General features: G+C 32.2%; 3 protein-coding genes across 5 annotated transcripts; all 3 read right to left on the bottom strand.

Moving 5' to 3' along the window:
- Positions 1–9: 9 nt before the first annotated feature.
- On the bottom strand, positions 10–12,502 carry LOC101514406 (cleavage stimulation factor subunit 77). 2 transcript variants are annotated; one of them, XM_012712710.3, is made up of 23 exons: positions 12,192–12,502; positions 12,032–12,112; positions 11,200–11,262; positions 10,939–11,048; positions 10,317–10,417; positions 9,638–9,699; positions 9,411–9,551; positions 9,140–9,268; positions 7,659–7,705; positions 7,119–7,182; positions 6,295–6,415; positions 5,945–6,003; positions 5,236–5,304; positions 4,619–4,759; positions 4,351–4,415; positions 3,432–3,528; positions 3,292–3,351; positions 2,890–3,042; positions 2,717–2,783; positions 2,548–2,643; positions 1,708–1,794; positions 584–805; positions 10–325 (listed from the first exon to the last, which is right to left on the bottom strand). In XM_012712710.3, the coding sequence occupies exons 1-23, from the start codon at positions 12,195–12,197 to the stop codon at positions 162–164; spliced, it is 2,205 nt and encodes a 734-aa protein (XP_012568164.1). In that variant the 5' UTR covers positions 12,198–12,502; the 3' UTR covers positions 10–161. The 2 variants fall into 2 exon arrangements, with proteins under 2 accessions (XP_012568164.1, XP_012568163.1); XM_012712709.3 differs by having other exon boundaries at positions 1,708–1,800; positions 12,192–12,501.
- Positions 12,503–13,604: 1,102 nt separating this feature from the next.
- LOC101514733 (chaperone protein dnaJ 72) lies at positions 13,605–17,419 on the bottom strand. Of its 2 annotated transcripts, none has more exons than XM_004489581.4 (3): positions 16,793–17,404; positions 14,929–14,998; positions 13,605–14,284 (listed from the first exon to the last, which is right to left on the bottom strand). In XM_004489581.4, exons 1-3 carry the CDS (start codon positions 17,215–17,217, stop codon positions 14,207–14,209), a joined length of 573 nt encoding a protein of 190 aa, XP_004489638.1. In that variant the 5' UTR covers positions 17,218–17,404; the 3' UTR covers positions 13,605–14,206. The 2 variants fall into 2 exon arrangements, with proteins under 2 accessions (XP_004489638.1, XP_012568154.1); XM_012712700.3 differs by lacking the exon at positions 13,605–14,284 and adding an exon at positions 14,304–14,816 and having other exon boundaries at positions 16,793–17,419.
- A 591-nt stretch (positions 17,420–18,010) lies between these two features.
- Positions 18,011–20,372, bottom strand: LOC101515059 (probable steroid-binding protein 3). Its single transcript, XM_004489582.4, has 2 exons — positions 19,964–20,372; positions 18,011–18,569 (listed from the first exon to the last, which is right to left on the bottom strand). The coding sequence occupies exons 1-2, from the start codon at positions 20,281–20,283 to the stop codon at positions 18,305–18,307; spliced, it is 585 nt and encodes a 194-aa protein (XP_004489639.1). The 5' UTR covers positions 20,284–20,372; the 3' UTR covers positions 18,011–18,304.
- Positions 20,373–21,039: the final 667 nt, after the last annotated feature.

Consider the following 21,039-nt stretch of genomic DNA (forward strand, 5'->3'; position numbering starts at 1 on the left):
AAAATGCAATAATAACAGAGATATGTGATATTATTCTATTCTATAAGTTGTGGAAGCATTTTGACAAATAATTAAATATCTTAAAAGAAAAACTCAATATCATTAAATATGATTTTTCATTCATTTACATATGGAAGAGGAGAGTGATTAAAAGTGTTGTATCAACCAGTACTGCCAGATAAGTCGCCGGAAAGTGCACTTCCATATGAAACTGATCCAGTTTGTGAAGTGCTGCCGGCTCGAGCTTTCTGGTACTGTCGTATCCGGAAAGCGTCTCGAGGAAGTGGTTGGCTTTGGACAGTTGTAGTATCATCATCCTCTTGCCCTAAACATTATAATAACAAATATCACTCGGAGTAAAATCGACTTTTGATGTCAAAACACAGAAGAAAGCTAAAATATTGGTATTTTGCTGGCACTTTGGATTAAAAGTGTGTCCAATGTCTTACACTGACAGTGTGATTACATTCAATCCCTTCGATTTTCTTAAACTATTACAATGTCTATATGTGAGTGTTAGTATTGTGTCTGGTGTGCATGCTTCATAGGCATAAAGTTTAATCAAAATGGATTATGCACTTACTGTCTAATTCTTTCCTTTTTCCATATTGCTGTCTATTGGTTGGTTTATGAGATAAGCCGGTTTGAACAGGGTGAGAGTGAGACTTGCTTGAACCAGAAAGTTCACTTGTAGCAGGAGCAGCAGCACCTACTGGCAATTGTGATGGAATCCCAGTCTTCCCACCTATTGGAAGGTCGCTCTGCAAACAAATCGATAGCACGATATCCACATTTGGTGTTGGTCCTGCAAATTTCAAAACACAGTTTGTCGCAGCATTTAGATACAAATAATCAGCAAGGAACAATATCACTCCTAGTAACTCAGGAAAACATGATAAGTCTAACATAACTATTTTAAATAACTGCGCACTGTGCTTTCAACATTCTTTCTACTAGCGTGCAAAACAGGCACTAACCTGCCTGTCTTTCCCTTTTTTTATTGCGCTAAAGTGGGTACTATTATTTTTGTATTTGTTTGTATAATTATGGTTTTTATTTTGTGGGATTGTAATACACTCCTTTGCAGAATAAAATAGTTTAACACCAGAAAAAGGATATTGCTTTTATATATACCTATAGATTATAACACTTTATTGAAGATCCACATGTCTTCTAAACCCAAAAAATGTAAACAAGACTCATCCAAACTTATTCATCCATCACAATTCTACATGTAAATTGATACTTAGAGCAAGAAAATTTCAGACTCAGGTTTTGTGAGTCCTTGTGGTTGCACGCAATCACACAATCTCAGTCGTCCGATCAAGATTGGACGGCTCAGATTTCGAAGTTAGATTTTTAGAAGAAAAAAAACAAAATCTATCTTTCAATATGAGTCAAACTGCACTCCAACCAAATCTGAAAATTTCAGGAGTGACTTGCAGTAGATAGCAATAAGTGGATTAATAAATTAAGATAGACAACCAAAAGCCTCGCAGAAATTCCAGAAATATTGTGCACTGTTTAAAATTGGCAATAACAACACTGGATGAGGGCATTAATTAGACAGCAACATCAGAATTGAAAAAGGAAAATAAATGTAAGCACCTCATTGAAATCCATGTTTCTAAATTGCATATAAAATAGCGGGAAAAAACACTGGATGATTGACATGGGATCATATTTAACAGAAATATTGAAAATTACCCTCAACTGCAGGTAGGTTTGCTAAAAATGCTACCAAAGCAGGTGGTGTAGCTTTAAGAATTTCATCAAATGCATTTGTTCCAGCACCTGTTCCTGGCAATTCAATCAGACAGTTGCACGTAAGAAAGTTAACAAGCTATCGTTTTTACATTGTTCGGTTAGAAAAATGAAATCATAACTCACATTAAACAAAACAATAATAACTCCAACCCTAAACCTTCCTATTCAAAAAACAAAACCATGAAGGTGTGAGAGAAATTAAAAGAGGAATTGAGAGTTTCAGATTTGATTTTCATTCCGAAGGATTTTTGAGTTCACAACAGTATTTATACATGAAAATGAAATCAAGCTACATGCCATACATTGCCGTTAAATTGAATTTAGTCCAAACATAAAAGTTCAAACCATAGTGTCAGAATATAAGAAAGTATTTCAAAATATCTTAATATTTTGTTAGAGTATGGTAGTTTATTTCATAAGACTAGTTTCTAATATTAGAGTGAGTATCTTGGGATAAAAAAAAATAAGACACTGATATTAGAAACTAAGTCTTACACGATAAACTACGATATTCTTTTTCGTCGTAACCATCTGATTTCCAGGGGAATGGGGCCCTGATAATCCCGAGTTCAGTCGGGAGGTAAGTAAAATCTGATCAATAATTGTTTCAGCCAAGATTCAAATCCGAGTTCCCCCAAACGATTCATTCTTAGCTAGAGCTCATTAATTCCTTGAGCTCAATCACTTTATTCGAAGACTGAATAGTCATGAGTAGTAACACAAGAAAAAAGAACTAATCACCAAAAAATATTCAAATTTCAAACAGGATGTGTTACATACCAGGATTATGCTTTGGATCATATACCACCATCTTTGAAGTATCAGGATAGACAACCTTAGATGAAATAGTTGAAATGCTTGCAATAGATCCCTTATCTGCACTAATTGTGTATCATTAACCACAGAATAAGAAATATTGAGAAACCAAGTGCAAGAATGAATAAAATACCTATAAAAGTTGTTCCATTAAGCACAAGAGACTTCTCCACTTTCTTATTGATATTTTTGGCAAGCCACTAAAGAGGTAGAAATGAAAATGAATTACTATATAACACAAATATAAACAGTGAATAATTTAAATAGTCGTTGCGTCTAGTTTTTCGATAAACTAACGACTGGTACCTCTTGCCGGGATAAATGATCAAGATCGTTAGAAGAGCACGGCCATAGATCCATGAAACTATAACGTGATACAACATCTTGCAGAGAACTCTCTAATGCTGCAGTTGCATCTTCACCAGTTCCAGAAAGTGCTTCTTTCCTTCGTTGCTCAACCTACATATGATGCAAGGATAAATTATCAAAACAGGTTACCGCCATGTACTAATAATATCATAATTGTACCCTAGAGTAACTTAGGTTATCTTAGATATCTTAATTTTTTCCGTTCAAGGATTTTCTTTCAAATGTTCCGCAATTACGAAAAAGTAAAAATTTGACAAGCCTTACTAAGAGCCTGCTGCAAAAGAAAGAACTTGATATAGCAAGGTAAATGTTGTATTGAAATAAATATGAAGGTGCTACCTTCAACATGCTAGCAAGATCTCCATAAGTTTGCTCAAATTGAGTGAACCTTTTCCAGACCTATAAGTGAGATTAGTTACAACCACTAAGGGACCAGGAATTTCTTTTAAAGGAACAAGGAAATAAGTGTCAAGGCCAACCTCAACCGATTCCTCTGGAGGAAGTGAACTCAATGCCCTCTCGAATAAAGCACGTATATTTTGGTCATCATTCAAACGTGTCAAGAAATCAGCATATCTGAAACATCGTGAAAATATTCTTAGTATTCAATCACTATTTTTCGGTAGGAAAATAATTATTGGTAAGAGAAACGAAAAAAGTGCAACTAGTGAGAGGATAATCTATCCTCCAAAACATAAAGTTAAAAACAACTAGCAGAAGGATCTGAAGTATCAAATTTAGTAGAAAAAGTAACTGATACTAGTGGATGTATGTCAACAAGATCCATTACAATATAGTGCAGACATCAAAAAGAAAATTACAAAAGTAGGTTTAGTATGTCAAGTTGTCGATTATGTTGATCTCAACATGGTGAGTAACAAATTTTTGTTGTGAACAGTTTGGCGTGAAAATGTGAGACTAATCACTTGAACCTGTTCGTCACTGTTAGCCTATCAAGTGGTTTAAGTAGATAATATTGTCAAGTTTACCTAATTATAGGTTCAAATAATGTTTTTTCTTGGGTTTCAGTTTATGCCCCCCCTTGCTCCTTGCCATGTATTACTTTTCTGGTTATTAATAAATTTAGTGGCTTGCAGCAAATGATGGCGGTAGCTGAGGTGCCAGCATAGGTGGAGCTTGGGACGTCAGTTATCATATTGATGCTTTGGCATACCAGTTTTGGTTTTAAAAAGTGGTAGATAATGTTGTCATCACAAACAATGTCCAGCAGATATCCAAAATCTTCAGTGACATATCATATCACTTCAAGATCAAAGATTTAGACAAAAGTACATTTTAGGGATTGCAGTTGCAGAAACAATGCTCCAATATTGGCATAATACATTAGAAAGCACTGCAGAACACGATTAATTAGAGTTGAGAGAAAGTAGAACTCACTCAAGAATATAAACAGGCTCATGCATAAAGCGTTTTAATCCTGCTTCAAAAACATTATGAGCCATCTGCATGGATAATCCAAATTATTTTCTAGAAGTTAAAATTATGTATGTAAGACTCCAAGCATAAAAATTATTTTGTTAAATTCCATGAAGGATAGAGCAGGCAAGAAACAGAATTGTTGGCAATGTTTCCTTATTTTAATTTATTCTGAGACACAAATGCAAATACACACATAAACATGCATAAACAAAGGAAATAGTAAGACCTTAGGATCCTTGTCGAGACAGAAGGCCACCGTAGCGTAAGCCACATAAACTTGATATGTACAAGTTGGGGATTTGCGAGCATCCAGAAAGTACTTCCTAGCAGCTTCAACACCTTCAGTTCTTCTTAGAAAACGAATGAACTGTAGCATGAAACATATGTCATATCTTTTGCATGGAAATCTATCAACAATTATCACAATAAACTGCATCAATTACTTAACATTCTCAATGTAGAAAAGTTATAGCAGAGAAAAAAAATGTGTTTTACGCACATTCAACTTCCATTAATCAACTTTAATGAGGATAGAAGGCATGTGTGTGGAATCGACCGATAGATAAAACATATGGACAACAATAAATTTTCAGACAATTTACTGATTTTCAAAACATTCAAAAAAACTGATCATGCCATGCAGCAGTACCTTAAGACTTACTCCATTGGAATTAAATATAAGCAAAAACGATATTTGAAAATTTGATGTATTTAGTCTAAATTTTATATCAGATACTTTTCAAATACCAATTTTTCTTATAGTTCACTCTGAAGGGAGTATTTACTGATTTTCAAAGTATCCAACACTACTATTGAGCATATTAAACAAACAATTTCACATACTTGAATATGTGCAAGTGCAGTTGCATTATCACCATCTCCCAAAAGGTTTTCATATATTTTCTTTGCAGCCTGAAATAAAACACAGAAACAGAAATCCTTAAAGATTAAAAATAACCAGTAAAGACAAGAAAGTTGAAGCATAAAACTTCATAAGCGGCCAGAAAAGATTAAGGAAAAGTTTCTCTAAATTGAGTAAGTGAATATACTTGAGTTGAAGCATGTATGTTATTTTTTATTTGATTAGTAATTGATTTTCTCTATTATATTTTGTAAAAACATATATTATTTATGAGATATATATATATATATATATATATGATGTTATTTTATCATCGCTTTATTACTCCTACTATATTACTCTAATACCAAATTGAGAAGAGACTAGAAAAGATTTAAGAGAGGTTTCTGTGAATTACTTGAGTGGGAGTACTCAGCATCAATTATACTCCCTTCATCCCAAAATATAAGCAAAAATGAGTAAAAAAAGTTGATGTATGTCGTCCAGAATCCAATTTTTACTTATGTCTTGCGACGGATAGAGTATATAAAATAGAATAAATAAATGAATAAATTTTACATTTACAAGAACAATAGTAAAAATTAAACAATTTCTTATGACTAATTTTTTCAATAATACAATGAAAAACCAATAACTCCCAAAAAAAATTAATCACTATCATTTCCATCACATATATCCGATCAGTAATACCTGAATTGCTCCACGGGATTCCTCTAGCTCTGCATAAGCATACCGTAGCATTTCCGAATCTGTCCACAAATGAAATGACAGAGCAAGGAAATGAAAGTTAAAAAATGTAAGGTCAAGTAAGACACATTAACGTAAAATTAAGAACTACACCACACTCAACAAAAGGATAACAATAGAGCCTTAACTGATATTAAGTATTTACCAAAGATTAAAGGTTTTCACAATCAAAGGAAATATCTATCAGAAACAGTGCTTCGATGGAGTAATCACATAGAGACTCAAGAAAATGTTGTGAAAAAAATTATATCTGAAAATTAAGCAGAATTAACAATAGAAAAAGTGCCACAGACCAGGAAGAGCCTTCAGAGACCTTTGAAATACTTTGATTGCAGCATCTATCGAACCACCTTTAGCATGCCATGTAGCATAGTCATACCATATATCAGGATAATGGTACATATACATCAGACACTGAATACCAGTGAATCACAGTAAGAAATTCCATAAATAATAATAAATAAATACCAACAAAGTAAAGCACATGGATGATGGTGTTCCTATCCCCACTTCTTTTACAAGTATTTTAATCAGGAAAAACAAATCCCAAAGACCATCACAGATTCACAGCATAGAGAGATGATGAATATATCAATCGCAAGTAAATATGGAAGAGTGGCAAATCATATAACTGTACAAATGTATGTTAAAAAAACTCCAATAATGCATAAACAATCCAGTAACTCCGAAAATGAACAACGAAGCGAAATTAGCACTGAAGATTTATTTGCCAACATCCACTCATCACAACTAATTAAATTAAGATGATAATGAATGTTTAGAAATGACTGCTAAAAGTAGATATGTACAACAAAGAAAAATAAATTTGCAGGCTCATTAATTACTTTTTTTCCACTAATACCCTCAATTATTGTTCCTCAATCTACCCAACTACTCCGCTTACTACTTCATTAATAAGGGTATTTTAGTCAATGAAGCTTATTTTATCATAGAAACTAGTACACTCATTGATTTTTTTTTAAAGTGTACATAACCTTAAATGACAATTAATATGAAACAAAGGAAGTATTTTACATGAACATGATTTTTCTTCGTATTATTAAAAAAGTGATACTATTTATGGGATAAAAAGAAATAAAACTATATTTCCTAGTACCTGCTCATAAGTAAATATAACTCGTTTGTTGGAGGAAGCAGTGTCTATTCTCTGTGGATTTCCTCTGAAATTAAGAAGTCGGATAAATCAATGAGAGGAAGGCACTAGGTTCATCTAGCAATCATTTCAAAACGATCAGTTTGGTCAAAGATCAACTCTCCCGAAAGCTTAAGTTGTTAGATAGAGTCTCGACTCAAGAATGGTCAAGAGTCAAGACTGCAACCTGTTTATATTTATTCATTCTTTCTCTGTTTTCTTGGATCTGTTTTTCATAGCTTCCATAGATAGAACAGAAACAGTATTTGTTATTATTATTTTCAAACTATAGGTTTTAGGGATTCTCAATTCTGTATATAATTGAATTGTACAAATTCAAATTAATATCAGTTTTTAAGTGTTTCAACTTATTCTTTGTCTCCCCATTCATAATAAATAAATTAAATAAAAGCACGGATAAAGTAGATTTGCGCGTTTGAACAGTTAAACTTAAAAAAGTTAAAATTAAGAGAAAGAAATAAAAAAAGGATGCATCATTCTTACTTTTCAAAAGATAGAAGTCTCTTCCATGCCATCCACTGCATTTCTTCCTGTCAGAAGTAACAAACACAAAAAACTTATTATGATATAATGAGAGATATAAAAACTATTAGTTTGTTCATTTTACTTCATCTAATATCTTAATCTTTTAGAATAGTTGGCTTTAATACGATATTGGAGCCTCTATGACTAGGTGGTCTAGAGTTTGACACTCAACACAAGCCATTCTTCTAATGAAAATTGAATTTCAGCATAGTCAGTTTCTTCGAATCCAATGGACTCTTATGTGAGAGACTATGTTGTTAGATATATAAAAGTATAAAATCATCCATTTACTAATAGCTCAAGTTTTTTTATAGTTGGTCCATGTTTGAATTTGCTTATATTGGAGCCAAAAACCCTTTTGTAGCAGCTTCTTTAGAGAGATTTTGGAGGAAAATTATTACCATTCCAAAACAATTTATTTACATAAATGTAATTTCTTGATGACACAACAAGTAACTAGTAACTAAAGCATAAAGCTCCATAGCCCATATAAATGTGTTGATGTCTCAGAGTTGTTGAATAACTTCTATAGCGGCACTATAATGATGTAGTGTAGTGGAATCTGAACAAAACACTATTGTTCCGCGATGAGCCATTTTGTACAAAATGTTGTCAAATAGCGGCCATAGCACTATTGCGTAGCGGAATTTGAACAAACTGCTATTTTCCGTGATTGACAACATTGTGTTGTCTTCTTGACAGATGTTGAAAAGGATAAAGGTGCTCTTTGTGTCAATTTCCACCCATATGTGGGATCCCCAAAGGAATTAACCCATTTGAGGCCCAGCATGCGAGGACTTTTTTCCCGCGGTGACGGGGATGAGAATCACACACCCCAACCCGCGAGGTTTCTGTCTCCAATATATATATATATATATGTGTGTGTGTATGTATGTATAGTATTTTTTACTAAGTAATCCAAAAAAACTATACAACCCTTATTATTATGAGTTTTTAGGCATATATATATTTTATTCCAAATTTGTTGAATTTTAGTTTATAAACTATGGAGTCCCGCAAGTATCCATGGGGATCCGCAGAGACGAATGGGGAGAAAAACTCCCTGAGATGGGGAATGAGGACGGAGATGGGAAGCAAAATTGTACTCCCCATCCCATTGAAAACCTAGTTTAATCAACCTAATCAGTAACTTTTAAAAACTAAATGACAATCCAACTAAATATCAAAGTTTACTTCATGCTTTACTTTCATAAATAGCTAACTACTACAAACAAAGACCCTCAAATCAATATCAGCGACACAAAATAAAAGAACATCAAGTTGCAATTTAATCAGCATTTTTAACTAGTAGAGCCCTCTTTCCAATACTTTACTTCCGCAATTACATCTTTTTTTTAAAGAGCATCAATGGCATACTTTCACTATACAGAAATTGCTAGCAATTGATAAACAATATTTGCAAAGGAACATAAATTTGCCTTGTAGGACCCAGTTGGTGGTACAGCAAGCATATTCCAATCAATTTCATCAAAATACTTCTTCCGCTCCCTGTAAACTGCCCTCGCACTATTGTATTTTGGTTGATATTCGGATATCAGTCCTTTAGCCTGCAAAACAACTTATCATCAAAATGTAATTCTTTTGAATTAGAATATTCTTATCTAACACAGTAACGCCACAGAAAAAACAACAACAAACTCACAAATAAGTATTATGAGATCAAGTATGAAAGCAAGACCAATATTTTACCAATTGACGACTAACAGAATTTTCGAAATTTTCATAGTCTTTCCAAAGTTGTTCAATATGATGGGTAGGAGTAATAATAGCCCTCTGATATACTTTCCTCACAACAGTCATCCGATGTGATTCTTCTTGTGCGTGTACAGTCTGCAATTGAATTTGACCCAAAAGAATTGAAAAGTGATCCCAAATTATGCACCAAGAATTGCAGAAAACACAGACTATTAACTAACCGGCAATGATTTTAGAAAGGCTATGTACTCCATCCACACAGGGCCAGATGCTATGTCTGCTCCTGTTAGCACATCATCGGAAAGATGGATCAATATACATTATTATATTATTATATATACATATATAGGCACATTAATGGTTTCATATCTAATACTCCTTCTCAATAACAGCCTCTTAAGCGTGAAGCAACTGCACAGGCAGACCCTACCTTGTGCTGAAATCTAACTTTTATTTAGAAGAGTGGAATCAACGAGGATCAAACTTTCGACACCCACGTCATAGAAGTTGGAATACTATGCTGTGAACTAACTACAGCAAAAGTTTAAAATATTGGGTGAAAGCACATAAATGGTTTTGTATCTCACACGCTGCATTAAAAACCAAGTTTTCAGTAAAACCATTTTAAAGTCTTCAGTTTTCTAAACCAAGCTTTCAGAAAAACCGCTTGTCTTCAAGTTATCTTTTATTGGTATCACTGTCTCCTAAAATTTTCTTCAGTCTTTTGCCTGCCCCTTCAATTGACCTATGTTTTTATCCATTTTTCCCAATGAGGCCCCTACTAGAATTCATGTCACGTGACCAAACCACCTAAGGTGAGTATCCATCATCATCTACTAAATAAGGTGCTACAATCGTCCAAAGAAAACTGAAATACAAAACTAATGGGAAACAACTTACCAACATAGTTGAGCATAAAATCAAAAGCTTTTCTTGTCTCTTCTTGACCTTCTGTCCCCTTCTTGTCATTAACCTTTCTAATGAAACGAATGTAAGACCGCCTATATGCAAGAATAAGAAACAAAAGTGAAAGATTAAAATAAAAATATTATTTGCATGTACGTACAAGACAGATCTTACAAGATCTTCTACGATTTAACTAAGGGTGTCACAATCAGTAAATAGTCTAAACCTTTTAAAGTTACCCTTGCAAGGATGCCTATAGATCAGTGTTGTCAATCGCAAAAAAAAGCAGTTTGTTTGAGTTCCGCTACGCTATAGTGCTATAGCACCACTAAACAACATTGTGTACTAAATAGTGAATTACAGTTGTTTAAATTCTGCTACTCTATAGCGCCGATATTTGACAACACTGATTCAGATAACATTTGGAGCAGCCCACTAAAGTAAGCATACCATGTACCAACTAAACTCTAATATACCAAACTGAAAATATGTTTACTCATTTTGCTTGAATAGGTTTTTATTTATACAACCAAAACATTTCAAACATGTCCAAAAAGGGAGTTAAAGAAACTAATACACCGCCCATTGCCATAATAAGATTAAGCAAACAGCATACCAGAGAGGAACCTGAAGACAATTCAACAAACACCGACTAAAAATCTGTTTGACAGCATCATCATTATTTACAGTCATGTGTGCCTCCACATACTGCTTCCAAAACTTGGCCTGGACACAAATCCAAATAAGCATCATCAAAAACCAATCCCATTATTGTAGAACCTTCCAAAATCCCTCACAGAAGTAGTTCCCTATAAAATACACTCATAATCACATATCTCATTTCCACACAACCAAAGAACTCAACAAGAATACTCACAGCTGTTGGAAATAAATGCAGAAGCTGCTCGTATATAGGTGTGGCCTCCGCAATAGGCAAAACCTAAACAACAACAAAGAAACAACATCATCAATGAGCAATATAAACAAAAGGTCAAAGAATTACAAGTTAGAAACAAAAACAGAAACTGCAAGTATGTAAGTTTGCGGCCTCTTCAATAGACAAATGCTAAACAAGAGAGTAACAACATCAATTAGCAATAAAAATAAAAGGGTCAAAGAACTGAAAAAAGATGGAAACAAACAAAAACAGAAGCTGCTCATATATAAGGGTTGTGGTGTTTGAGATACTCAAATATTAAACAACATAAAAACTACATCAATGAGCAATATGAACAAAAGGTTCAAAGAATTGCAAAAGGATGGAAACAAACAAAAACATAAGCGGCTAGGATATATCAGTATTGCCAATAGCAAATAGCATATCACAAAAAATAGCAGTTTCTCAAATTTCAAATTCTACTACGCTACATTGTTATAGTGCTGCTATAGCCGCTATTTAACAATACTTTGTACTAAATTATGTATCACAAAACAACTGCTTGTTAAATTCCACTGCACTATAGTGCTATAGCCTATAACGTTATTTGACAACACTTTGTATTAAATTGTGTATCACAAAACAATAAAGGTTTGTTAAATTCCACTACACTATAATGCTATAGCCTACAGCGCCACTATTTGACAACACTGGGATGTATAAGTGTGACCTCAGCAATAGACAAAAGCTAAACAACAAAAGGGTAAAAGAATTGCAAATGAAAAACAAAAAAGAACAAAATGAAAACTTGCTAACTGAGTAAAAAAAATACCTGAGCCTCATTTGCCAACAATTCAGCGGATTCAACGTTGTACTTATCAGTCATTGCCTTGTCCCTGCCCCTGGTTTTATCCTGAAAAAAAAAAGGGGTCAATTTTTATGTGCATATCGAGACACGGGGAAGGAGCGAAGAGGAGGAAGATGAGTAGTACCATCATATGTTTGAAAATGGAATGAAAGACGGCCGGAAGAGTTACGTGTTCATGTGAATCGATTGGGATGAAAGTGTTAGAAAGGGTGTGAGCGAGACGCAGCGAAGGTGTTTGTTTTATTGTCAAGAAGAAGAAGAAGGGAGTAGCTTTCTTTAAAGTACAGACAGACAGACAGACAAGAATAGGATTGAAGATCGATCAACTCACAAGAATGAGTACTCGAAGAATTCTGCCTTGTGTTCAAACCAAATTTTGCCTTATTTTCGCCCCTCTCACATGTTTGGTTCAATTTTGTATATTAATTTTGGTATCTTTAAATGGTATTAGTACAATTAGTTTTATGTTCACAACTGATTAAAATCTTTGCACAATCGATTATATTTTTATTGTACTATCAATTTCTAATTGATCGTTAAAATAATTTATTTTTATAATTGATTTAAATTTAAATTTATAATTTTTTAATCTTAATAAATATAATTTTTATATTAAATTTATTATTTAAATCATTTTTACTAAAATAGATTCAAATACTTATTACTTTATGTTCAGTTCATTTTAAAAAATAAAAGATATAACATTATTCCAATGGCTTAGGTAGAAGAATTATCATGTTCCATCATCACCATCAACAAAATGATAATAATATCAATAATATTAATTATTAACATTGCAAATGCAACTCACTTTTGATTAATATCAATTATACAAATCAAGTTTTGTTGATGCAAAACTAAAATACACTATGTAATTTTGATCTTAGGTTTTAATTACTAATAAAACTATATGATTTGATATTTAATTCAAAATTTTCTTAATATGTTAGCTGAGTTTTATTTTCATGGACTATTAGTATATAATAAAATTTTATATTGTAAATGCATTACATTTAATTAAATATGTAATTTTAAAAATAGTTATAATAAAAGTTGAATATTAATGATTATAATGACAATTGGAATTGTAAAAAAATAATTTTTCATCGGACAGTTTATCTAAATTAAATTCATATTTTATATTTAAATATTATTGCAAACTTTGTTTAGAGCGATGTTTTATGTGCTATGCATGGGATTGTACTTTCTCTAATTTATATTTTTACATGTGAGATGAGGTTCACAAATGATTGATTATCCAGTACAACACCGTCCTTTATTATGCATAACATCTCTAATTTTTGTGTAATCCATTTTAATTCTCATATTTTGGTTGAATGATTTACCCCTTGTTATGCCTCCATAGATGTATTTTTTATCATATTTGTATCATATTTTGCAGATTTCGCAATACTAAGGGTTCAAGTAAGAAAGAAATAGTGAATGTAATAAAGTTCTGGAAAAAAATTAATTTATGGTTTACTCTAATTTTAGACCATATTTTTAGTATCTCCTTATTTTTCAAATATAAAGGAACTAAACAAGTTAAAAGCTCTCGTATGTGTTATTAATATAGTTCTACTATTAAGCTTGACAAGTCAAAATATTGTTTTGTCAAGATTAACCTTAGTGCACATACATAACATGATACAACCTAAGAGTGGGTCTTCAAATTTGTGAAGTATATGTTGTCCCAACATTCTCACAATAAAATACAAAAGTAGGATTGTACACATTCAATTTCTTTAACATGTACAAGTATAGGTTCTGCATTGGATCCAGATTGTGTGCAGTCAGAAAAATGAGCACAGTCATTCGGTTAAAGAATCTCAGTAGTTGGATCAAATTCAAATGGCTCTTATTCCAACTTCAACAAATCGACCTTAATATACAACTCATAATGTCAGCCATCAGATCTTCATTTGTCGGCCAAAAATCTGCGATGGCATCTGTACAAAGAATCCAGTTTCCAGTCCATTGCGAGACAACAAAAGGTACAGACTACTGACAGAAGAACAGCCGCACAAATGAACACTATCCTTCCGATCAATCTCCAAAACTGAAAGCTTCCATCATTCACAATTTATGAAACATGAAGAAGCATTCGGGTGCCAAGTGAAGTGAGAGCAGAGAATTGAATCAAGGACGTTCGTTTATGTTATCTTCTTTATACGCTTTTGCTTTTTCAATGGTATTCATGGCTTCTTCAAAAGATTTCTGTGTGCAAAATAAAATTACAAAAGTGTAAAGGAACAAGTTAGTATTGCTGCACATAAAGTTAATGAGGGAAGCTTAAAATATTTTCACACATAAATTTCAAATAATAAATTAGTAATCACTTATTTTTTTATAGGCAAAAGCAAAACTGTCAATAGGTAACTGAAAACAATACTGGAAAATGCATAATCATCTGCTTCATTGCTATAATACCAACAACAACAAGTCTTATCCAACTAAGTAGAGTTGGCTACATGGATCAAACGACGTCATAACATTCTAGCATATAGCATATATATTTCCAGCTCATTAATCTCTAGGTTTTTCCTAATAGTTTCTCTTATAGTTTTTCTAGGTCTTCCCCAGCCTCTAGCGAGTTGACGACCCTCGATTTGGTCTACTCTCCTTACCACCATCTCCAGGTCTCCTCTCCACATGTCCAAACCACCTAACATAGTCATTCCTAATCTTATTTCGTCTAGTCTTTCCACAGATTCAACGCGACATATTCGCATCTCTGCTACAATACCAACTATCAAAATTGATATGGATAGGAAAATGAAACAAAGGCAACCATTAAGCTGGGATGTGGTATTTGAACGATAAAAAATACAACAAAAATAAAGAGAAAAGCAAAAGCTTACCCCAGAATTTTGCATCTTCCATAAGGATTCTCCACTTGTATCAATGACAATCATCACACCTAATATAGCTCTGGACAAGAATCTTCCATCAGGTTATCAGAAAAATAATTTTAAAATCAGCAGCTAAACACTTGATAATTATTCGTAGATACAGATCAATGATCGAGTTCGAGTATCAATAATTTAAGGAATTCTTCAAAGCCAAAAATGGTGGGTATGATAAATTGGAACTTGAGTTCTATGTGCTTTTTACTTTCTGTATTTTCTTCCACAAAAATACTAAATATGTTATGCTGATGCAAAGTGTTTTGAAGTGCCAAGTAAACAATATTATTATGAGACTCTATATCATGATTGATTAGTTATCAGTTTTCATGAATTACAGGTTATTGTGAAGGGAACATTATCCTAGTGATGCTACAAACCTGTTTTCATTTAAACTTGGTTATTTGAACAGAGCATATTGCTCTGCATGAAGTATCTCAATATTTGCATTAGCACTTTATAAATTCAATTGTCTCTTTTTTAGCTGCTTGTTATTTACAAAGAAACTAGTTCTCATTATGTGGATATTTCTTGCATGCAAAACCAATAATGAAATTGGGAGCAGCAAATTATTAACAAGCTTCAAAGATCAGCTTTGTGTATACCTGCTTCTGCAAGTTGTGTGATTTTGACCCATAAAAAACAGAAGTTAATGTAATAATTTAGCTCAAACTAACAACAATTAACCACCACAATCACAAAGAACAAAATATAAAAGTAACAATCATTTTCGTCTCTAACTGTATGAGTTGCCGTCACCATTATCCTTGTCGGCGAGTGCTTCGATGGACTAGCACAACATATAGTCCATTGTGAACTAGTACAAAAAAAAATCACTTGAAACTCTAATGATGATCGACGACATTCCTCATAAGTAGAAGTTCACGGTCCCTCTTGTCCTTACGGTTGAGATAGTGACTAAATTAGTGTCAATTGAACAAATTCAGATTTGTGGGACACACATTCTTTTTCCTTTGATTTTATTGAAAGTGCGTCAATCAAGTCATTTTCTCAAAACGAATGGGGCCATGAACTTCTACTTCCATGAGACAACTTATGTCTGTCATTGGAGTTTTAACAATTTTCAAGTATCAGTCCACGATGGGCCACTTATCAAATAGTCCACCTTAAAATTTGTCTTGTCCTTTAACATTTGAAAATTACAAAACATTATTAAATGTTTCTCTTGTAAGTAATTTCACAGACCAAACTATCTAACGGAAAATACATTTGAAGCACCAAACAAATTAAGGAAAACAAGTTCAAGGATCCAACTAACTAACAAAAAGACACAATCAATTATGCTTTTATAATTTTGATAAATTTTAGATATTATAGTTCTTTTAGACAGACAAATGTTAGTAAATTAACCGTTATGACCTCATTATAGTTCTTTTGTCGTTTTTTAGCTCACCAACTTAACTACCTACGGGGGACTCAAAGATTATAGCTATAGAGTATCTAACATATTTAAGGACTAAAATAGTTTACTTTAAAAAAAAATGCAAACCATTATTTTAATCCCTGAAAGTGTAAGGCATTGTCCCTTTGGTCTTTGACTCAGCAAAAACTCAAATTAGTCATCGATTTGTCAAAATGTCAATCAATTTAATCTCTGACTTTATAATGATCATGGACTATTTAGAAAGTAAATTGTATTTTTCATGAACTTTTATGATACATTATAATTTTCAGAAACTATTTTGATAATCCAAAGACTAATTTGAGTTTTTGATTAAGTCCACCACTTTCAAGGACCCATAAAATGGTGGTTTGGCAAAAATAATTAAACCACAACAACAAAAGGAAAGTGAATTACGCTGCAAATCCAAGATTGAGAAGAGAAGATCTCGCCGTCAAAATCCGGAAAGCAAGTTCAAACTTTGACGCAAAACCACCACCACCACCACCGCCACCAAACCCCGACCTAGTTTTATACTCATAGCTACGCCCACTTCTACCGTATCCATAACCATACTGAGAATAATACTTTCCATTACCACCACCACCACTTTGTTGACCGGAACGCCACCGGTAATTATAATCGGCGCGTTTCCGATCATCCATGAGAACTTCGTATGCTTCAGAAACCTGTTTGAATCGAAGTGTGGCGCTGTCTTTAACGGATTTCGGTGATTGGGAATGCTTATCTGGATGAAATTGAAACGCTAATTTTTTGAATGCTGCTTTAATTTCTTCCTTTGATGCTGTTTTGTGTAAACCTAGAACTTTGTAATGATCCATATTGTGTTTGTTTTGATTGGATATGAGAGGGGATGAAATTTGCTTTTAGGTTATTTTTTGCTTTAGTTTCTCGGGTGAATTTTCTCGGGAAAGTGGTTGAGTGAAAATGGAAGAGAAGAATTTTCTCGACGTAGCTATTCATGGCGCGCAGAATTGAGTCGTGGCAGTGCTGTGACCGCTTCTTTGTCTTCTTTTGTTCCGTACATGACAATTTTTGGGAATTGAGGGGTCAAAATGCAATTAAAAAACTATTTAGCTAGTTATACCCTATTATTTTTTTTACACCCCAAGAAAATAACTTTTTTTAAGTATTTGTGTATGTTTTTAACTAAGATCGTAATATTTTAGGTGTGTAACTAGCAAAATTAAAAGAAAAAAAAATTATTATATTATTCGAACTCAAAATTTTATCATAGTTTTTTTATATTTAACATATTTATTATTCACTATATTTAAAATGTGTTTATAAATATCTATCTTAACAAAATTTTAAACTCGAATTCATCGTATCGTAAAAGTCTAACATTTTATTTATCTTAACCTTGTTATTTTTTGTTATATGATCATTTTTTTTTAATCTTAATTATATAACAATATAAATTTAGACTTTCCTCCAAAAAAAATTGGAAACTCAACTCCCAAACATAGGAGTTCATAAAGGAATTTTCATGTTTTTTTTCGTAATTACTATTTTAGCCAACTCATGATTTTTCATTTTCTCATAGTATAGAGAAGTTCGGAGAGGAAATGTTTTCATTCTTCAACTACATATATTTGATCAATTGTGAGAAGCTTATGTTAAAATAATGACCACAATGGCACAATCTATTTTCTCATAAGGTACAGTATTCCCTAGATTACAAGAATATATTTTCTCATAAGTCAAAACTTCACACAACTTTGCCATAAGAATGTCATGGATCTATTTCTTTCTTCATAACTATTAAATAGGGTAAGGTTCTATAAATATTTATGAAGAAAGAGAGATATATACAAATTTTTCACAAGTCATGTGAAAATTGTAACATGAGAGAATTATACAACACAACACACAACAACATTAGAGATTTCTATTTTGCATTTTTGCTTACTCCTGGTGTTCATTTGGGTTCGAAATGTCTTCTTGACTGTGCTCAATTTGCTGAGTTCTTTGTTCTTGAACAAGCTGGCCAACCTTTGGATACTTTTCTATGAATTTATATTCCCAATCCTCTAAAATTGCAAGCTCTGACTCGTCTAAACCTTCAAGGTTCCCGTTAAAATCGTCAGGTTTAAAAGACAGAAGAGCGAGGGCTCGGCTACATTCTTTTCCAGCAAACATTGCATATGATCCTCCAGGACCATAAAAATTCCTGCATATAGACATGATCAAGCAAAGTCTATCAGCTCATTAGGGAGAAAACAAAAGGTCCAAGTACAGTACATAAAATGAGCAATCACCACATTTCAAACTAATGATTATGATCTATGAAGCACAGACACCTCTCCAAAGTACCATGTCAGACACGTTTCCGACACTGACTCAAATCGGACACACCCTGAACACGTGTCGAACACCTCTTAAAAAACATTTTTTGAATCGAACACTTGTTAGACATGTCTAGAACACACACCAAGAGATGAAGGCGACATGTTCTCTTTGCCAGACACTTCTCTAGCACTCAAAGAACCCTAGATTGGATCTTCCTTTTGTGAGAATTAGCAAAATGATGCCTCTTAAATTTTCTTAAATTTTTTTGTGAGACTCACTATATAATGTTAACTAGTTGTTATAAACTATATGACCAATATAATCTTAGGACTATTTATGTGAGGGTTGAATTGTAAATAATTCATTATATTCCTTCATGATATATTTGTCAACTCGCAAAATAGAAAAACTATTTTGACCAATGTTCACAATTTCAATTACCAATATTAATTCAAACTCATATGCATTCACTTACTTGTGTATGTTTAGTTCCACTTTTGGAATAGTCAAAATTGATTTAGAAATATACAATTAATTTTGACATATTTGATTGTTCTCAGAAAGATTGATTTCGCATCCACAATTGATTATAACTTTCTAACTTTCTAATTTGAGCTAGAATTTAAGATTACGCCACACGAATTGATGTTAAGCCTAGAATTTGTCATTCAATTCACTTTTTCAGGAATGTATCTATGCATAAATAATTTTATTTTCAACTCATTCACGTTTATTGAGAATCAATTTATCTAAAATCAATTTTGGTCAACCTCAAAATACAGTGTGTTTGTTATAAATTTGCATTTTACACCTTTCTAAAAAATGAAAATCTAAAAATTGATTTATTGAGAAGCTGCTTTTAGTAGCATTTAAAAAAAAAAACATTTTCTATAACTAATTTTATTAAAAACAGTGATTTTTAGAACTACAAACAAACACGAAATAGCTTCTCATTCTCTTAAAAATTACTAAAAAATAATCTCTAAATTATAAAATACCAAAATCACTTTACTTATAATCTAAAAACTGATTTATCAAGAAGCTGTTTTTAGATTTTAGTAGCTTCTCAAAAAACTCTTTTTTATAACTGATTTTTTTATTTAAAAAAAGTAATTCTTCCCACACAAAAACTTTTCCTTCTCTTAAAAACCACTAAAAATTAATCTCTAAATTATAAAATACCAAAATCACTTAACCACATAGTCAAAATATCCTTATTAAATTTTCAAAAACAGAAGAAAAAAAAACTCATATTTAAACAAAAAATGAAATTACCTTGCAGAGGAGACATCATAGATCTGTCCTTTAACAGAAAGCAAGAGAGGTTTACTAGGATCAGAGCCATTATACAACCGCAATTCCGGTTCAGTAATTTCACCAACCTGAACCGGTTCCTTAACCGGTTCATCAACTTCGAACCGGGAACCGAAGCGAGCCGAAACTACAGGCGGTTTATTGTAATCTTGAGGGGAAACAAACATGGAACTAACGGTTCGGTAAACGAAGAGCATTAAGGTAGCGATTGTGAAGAAAGCCGTTGGAGAAAGACCTGTGTGAAATGTTATTTCGTCCATTACGGTTGAGTATAAACCCATTTTTTTGAAGCTTTTTTGTTTTGATTTAGTTTGTGAATGAAGGAAATGGGAAAAGGGGAGTGGAAAAGGGGAGAAGACTGGGTAGGTGAGATAGATACACTTAAAAAATAAAACTTGTTTAATTATATAATTAATCATGATTTTTTTACTAAAAAAAAGGTAATCAATAATTTAAAAATAATAAATTATATTGGTTTGTATAATTTTAAATTGATAAAAAAAAAAAATATACTTAATTGTAGATTTTGTTCCTCTATTATTATCAATTTACGAAATTGGTATTCCTATTTTAAAAGTAGATAATTTTGATCTCTATTTCATATTTTTGAAGTAAAAACGACTATTTAACATATTTTCAATGATTTGACGTATAATTCTATGAAATAAAACAATTTTAAATACATTAATTATTCATATGTTATATGGGTCTAAAATTGCAATTAAGTCAAAAAAAATTATGAATCGAATAAATTCATGACATCCAAGTTAATAATATAAAACAAAAAAGTCTTAATTGCATTTTTTATCATTCTATTATTACCAATTCATGAAATTGGTTCCTTATTTTAAAAGTCAACAGTTTTGGTCACTATTTTAGATTTTTGAACTAAAAAATGACGATTTGACATATTTTAAATGACATGACTTACAATTCAATTTTTTAAAACCATCTAGATTGTTAATTATTCATATGTCATTAATTAAATTAAAAATATGGAAATTTTATGAAATTGAAAGCTAAACTTTTACACGTTT

The sequence above is a fragment of the Cicer arietinum genome, chromosome 2, assembly GCF_000331145.2.
Source record: "Cicer arietinum cultivar CDC Frontier isolate Library 1 chromosome 2, Cicar.CDCFrontier_v2.0, whole genome shotgun sequence".
NCBI lineage: Eukaryota > Viridiplantae > Streptophyta > Magnoliopsida > Fabales > Fabaceae > Cicer > Cicer arietinum.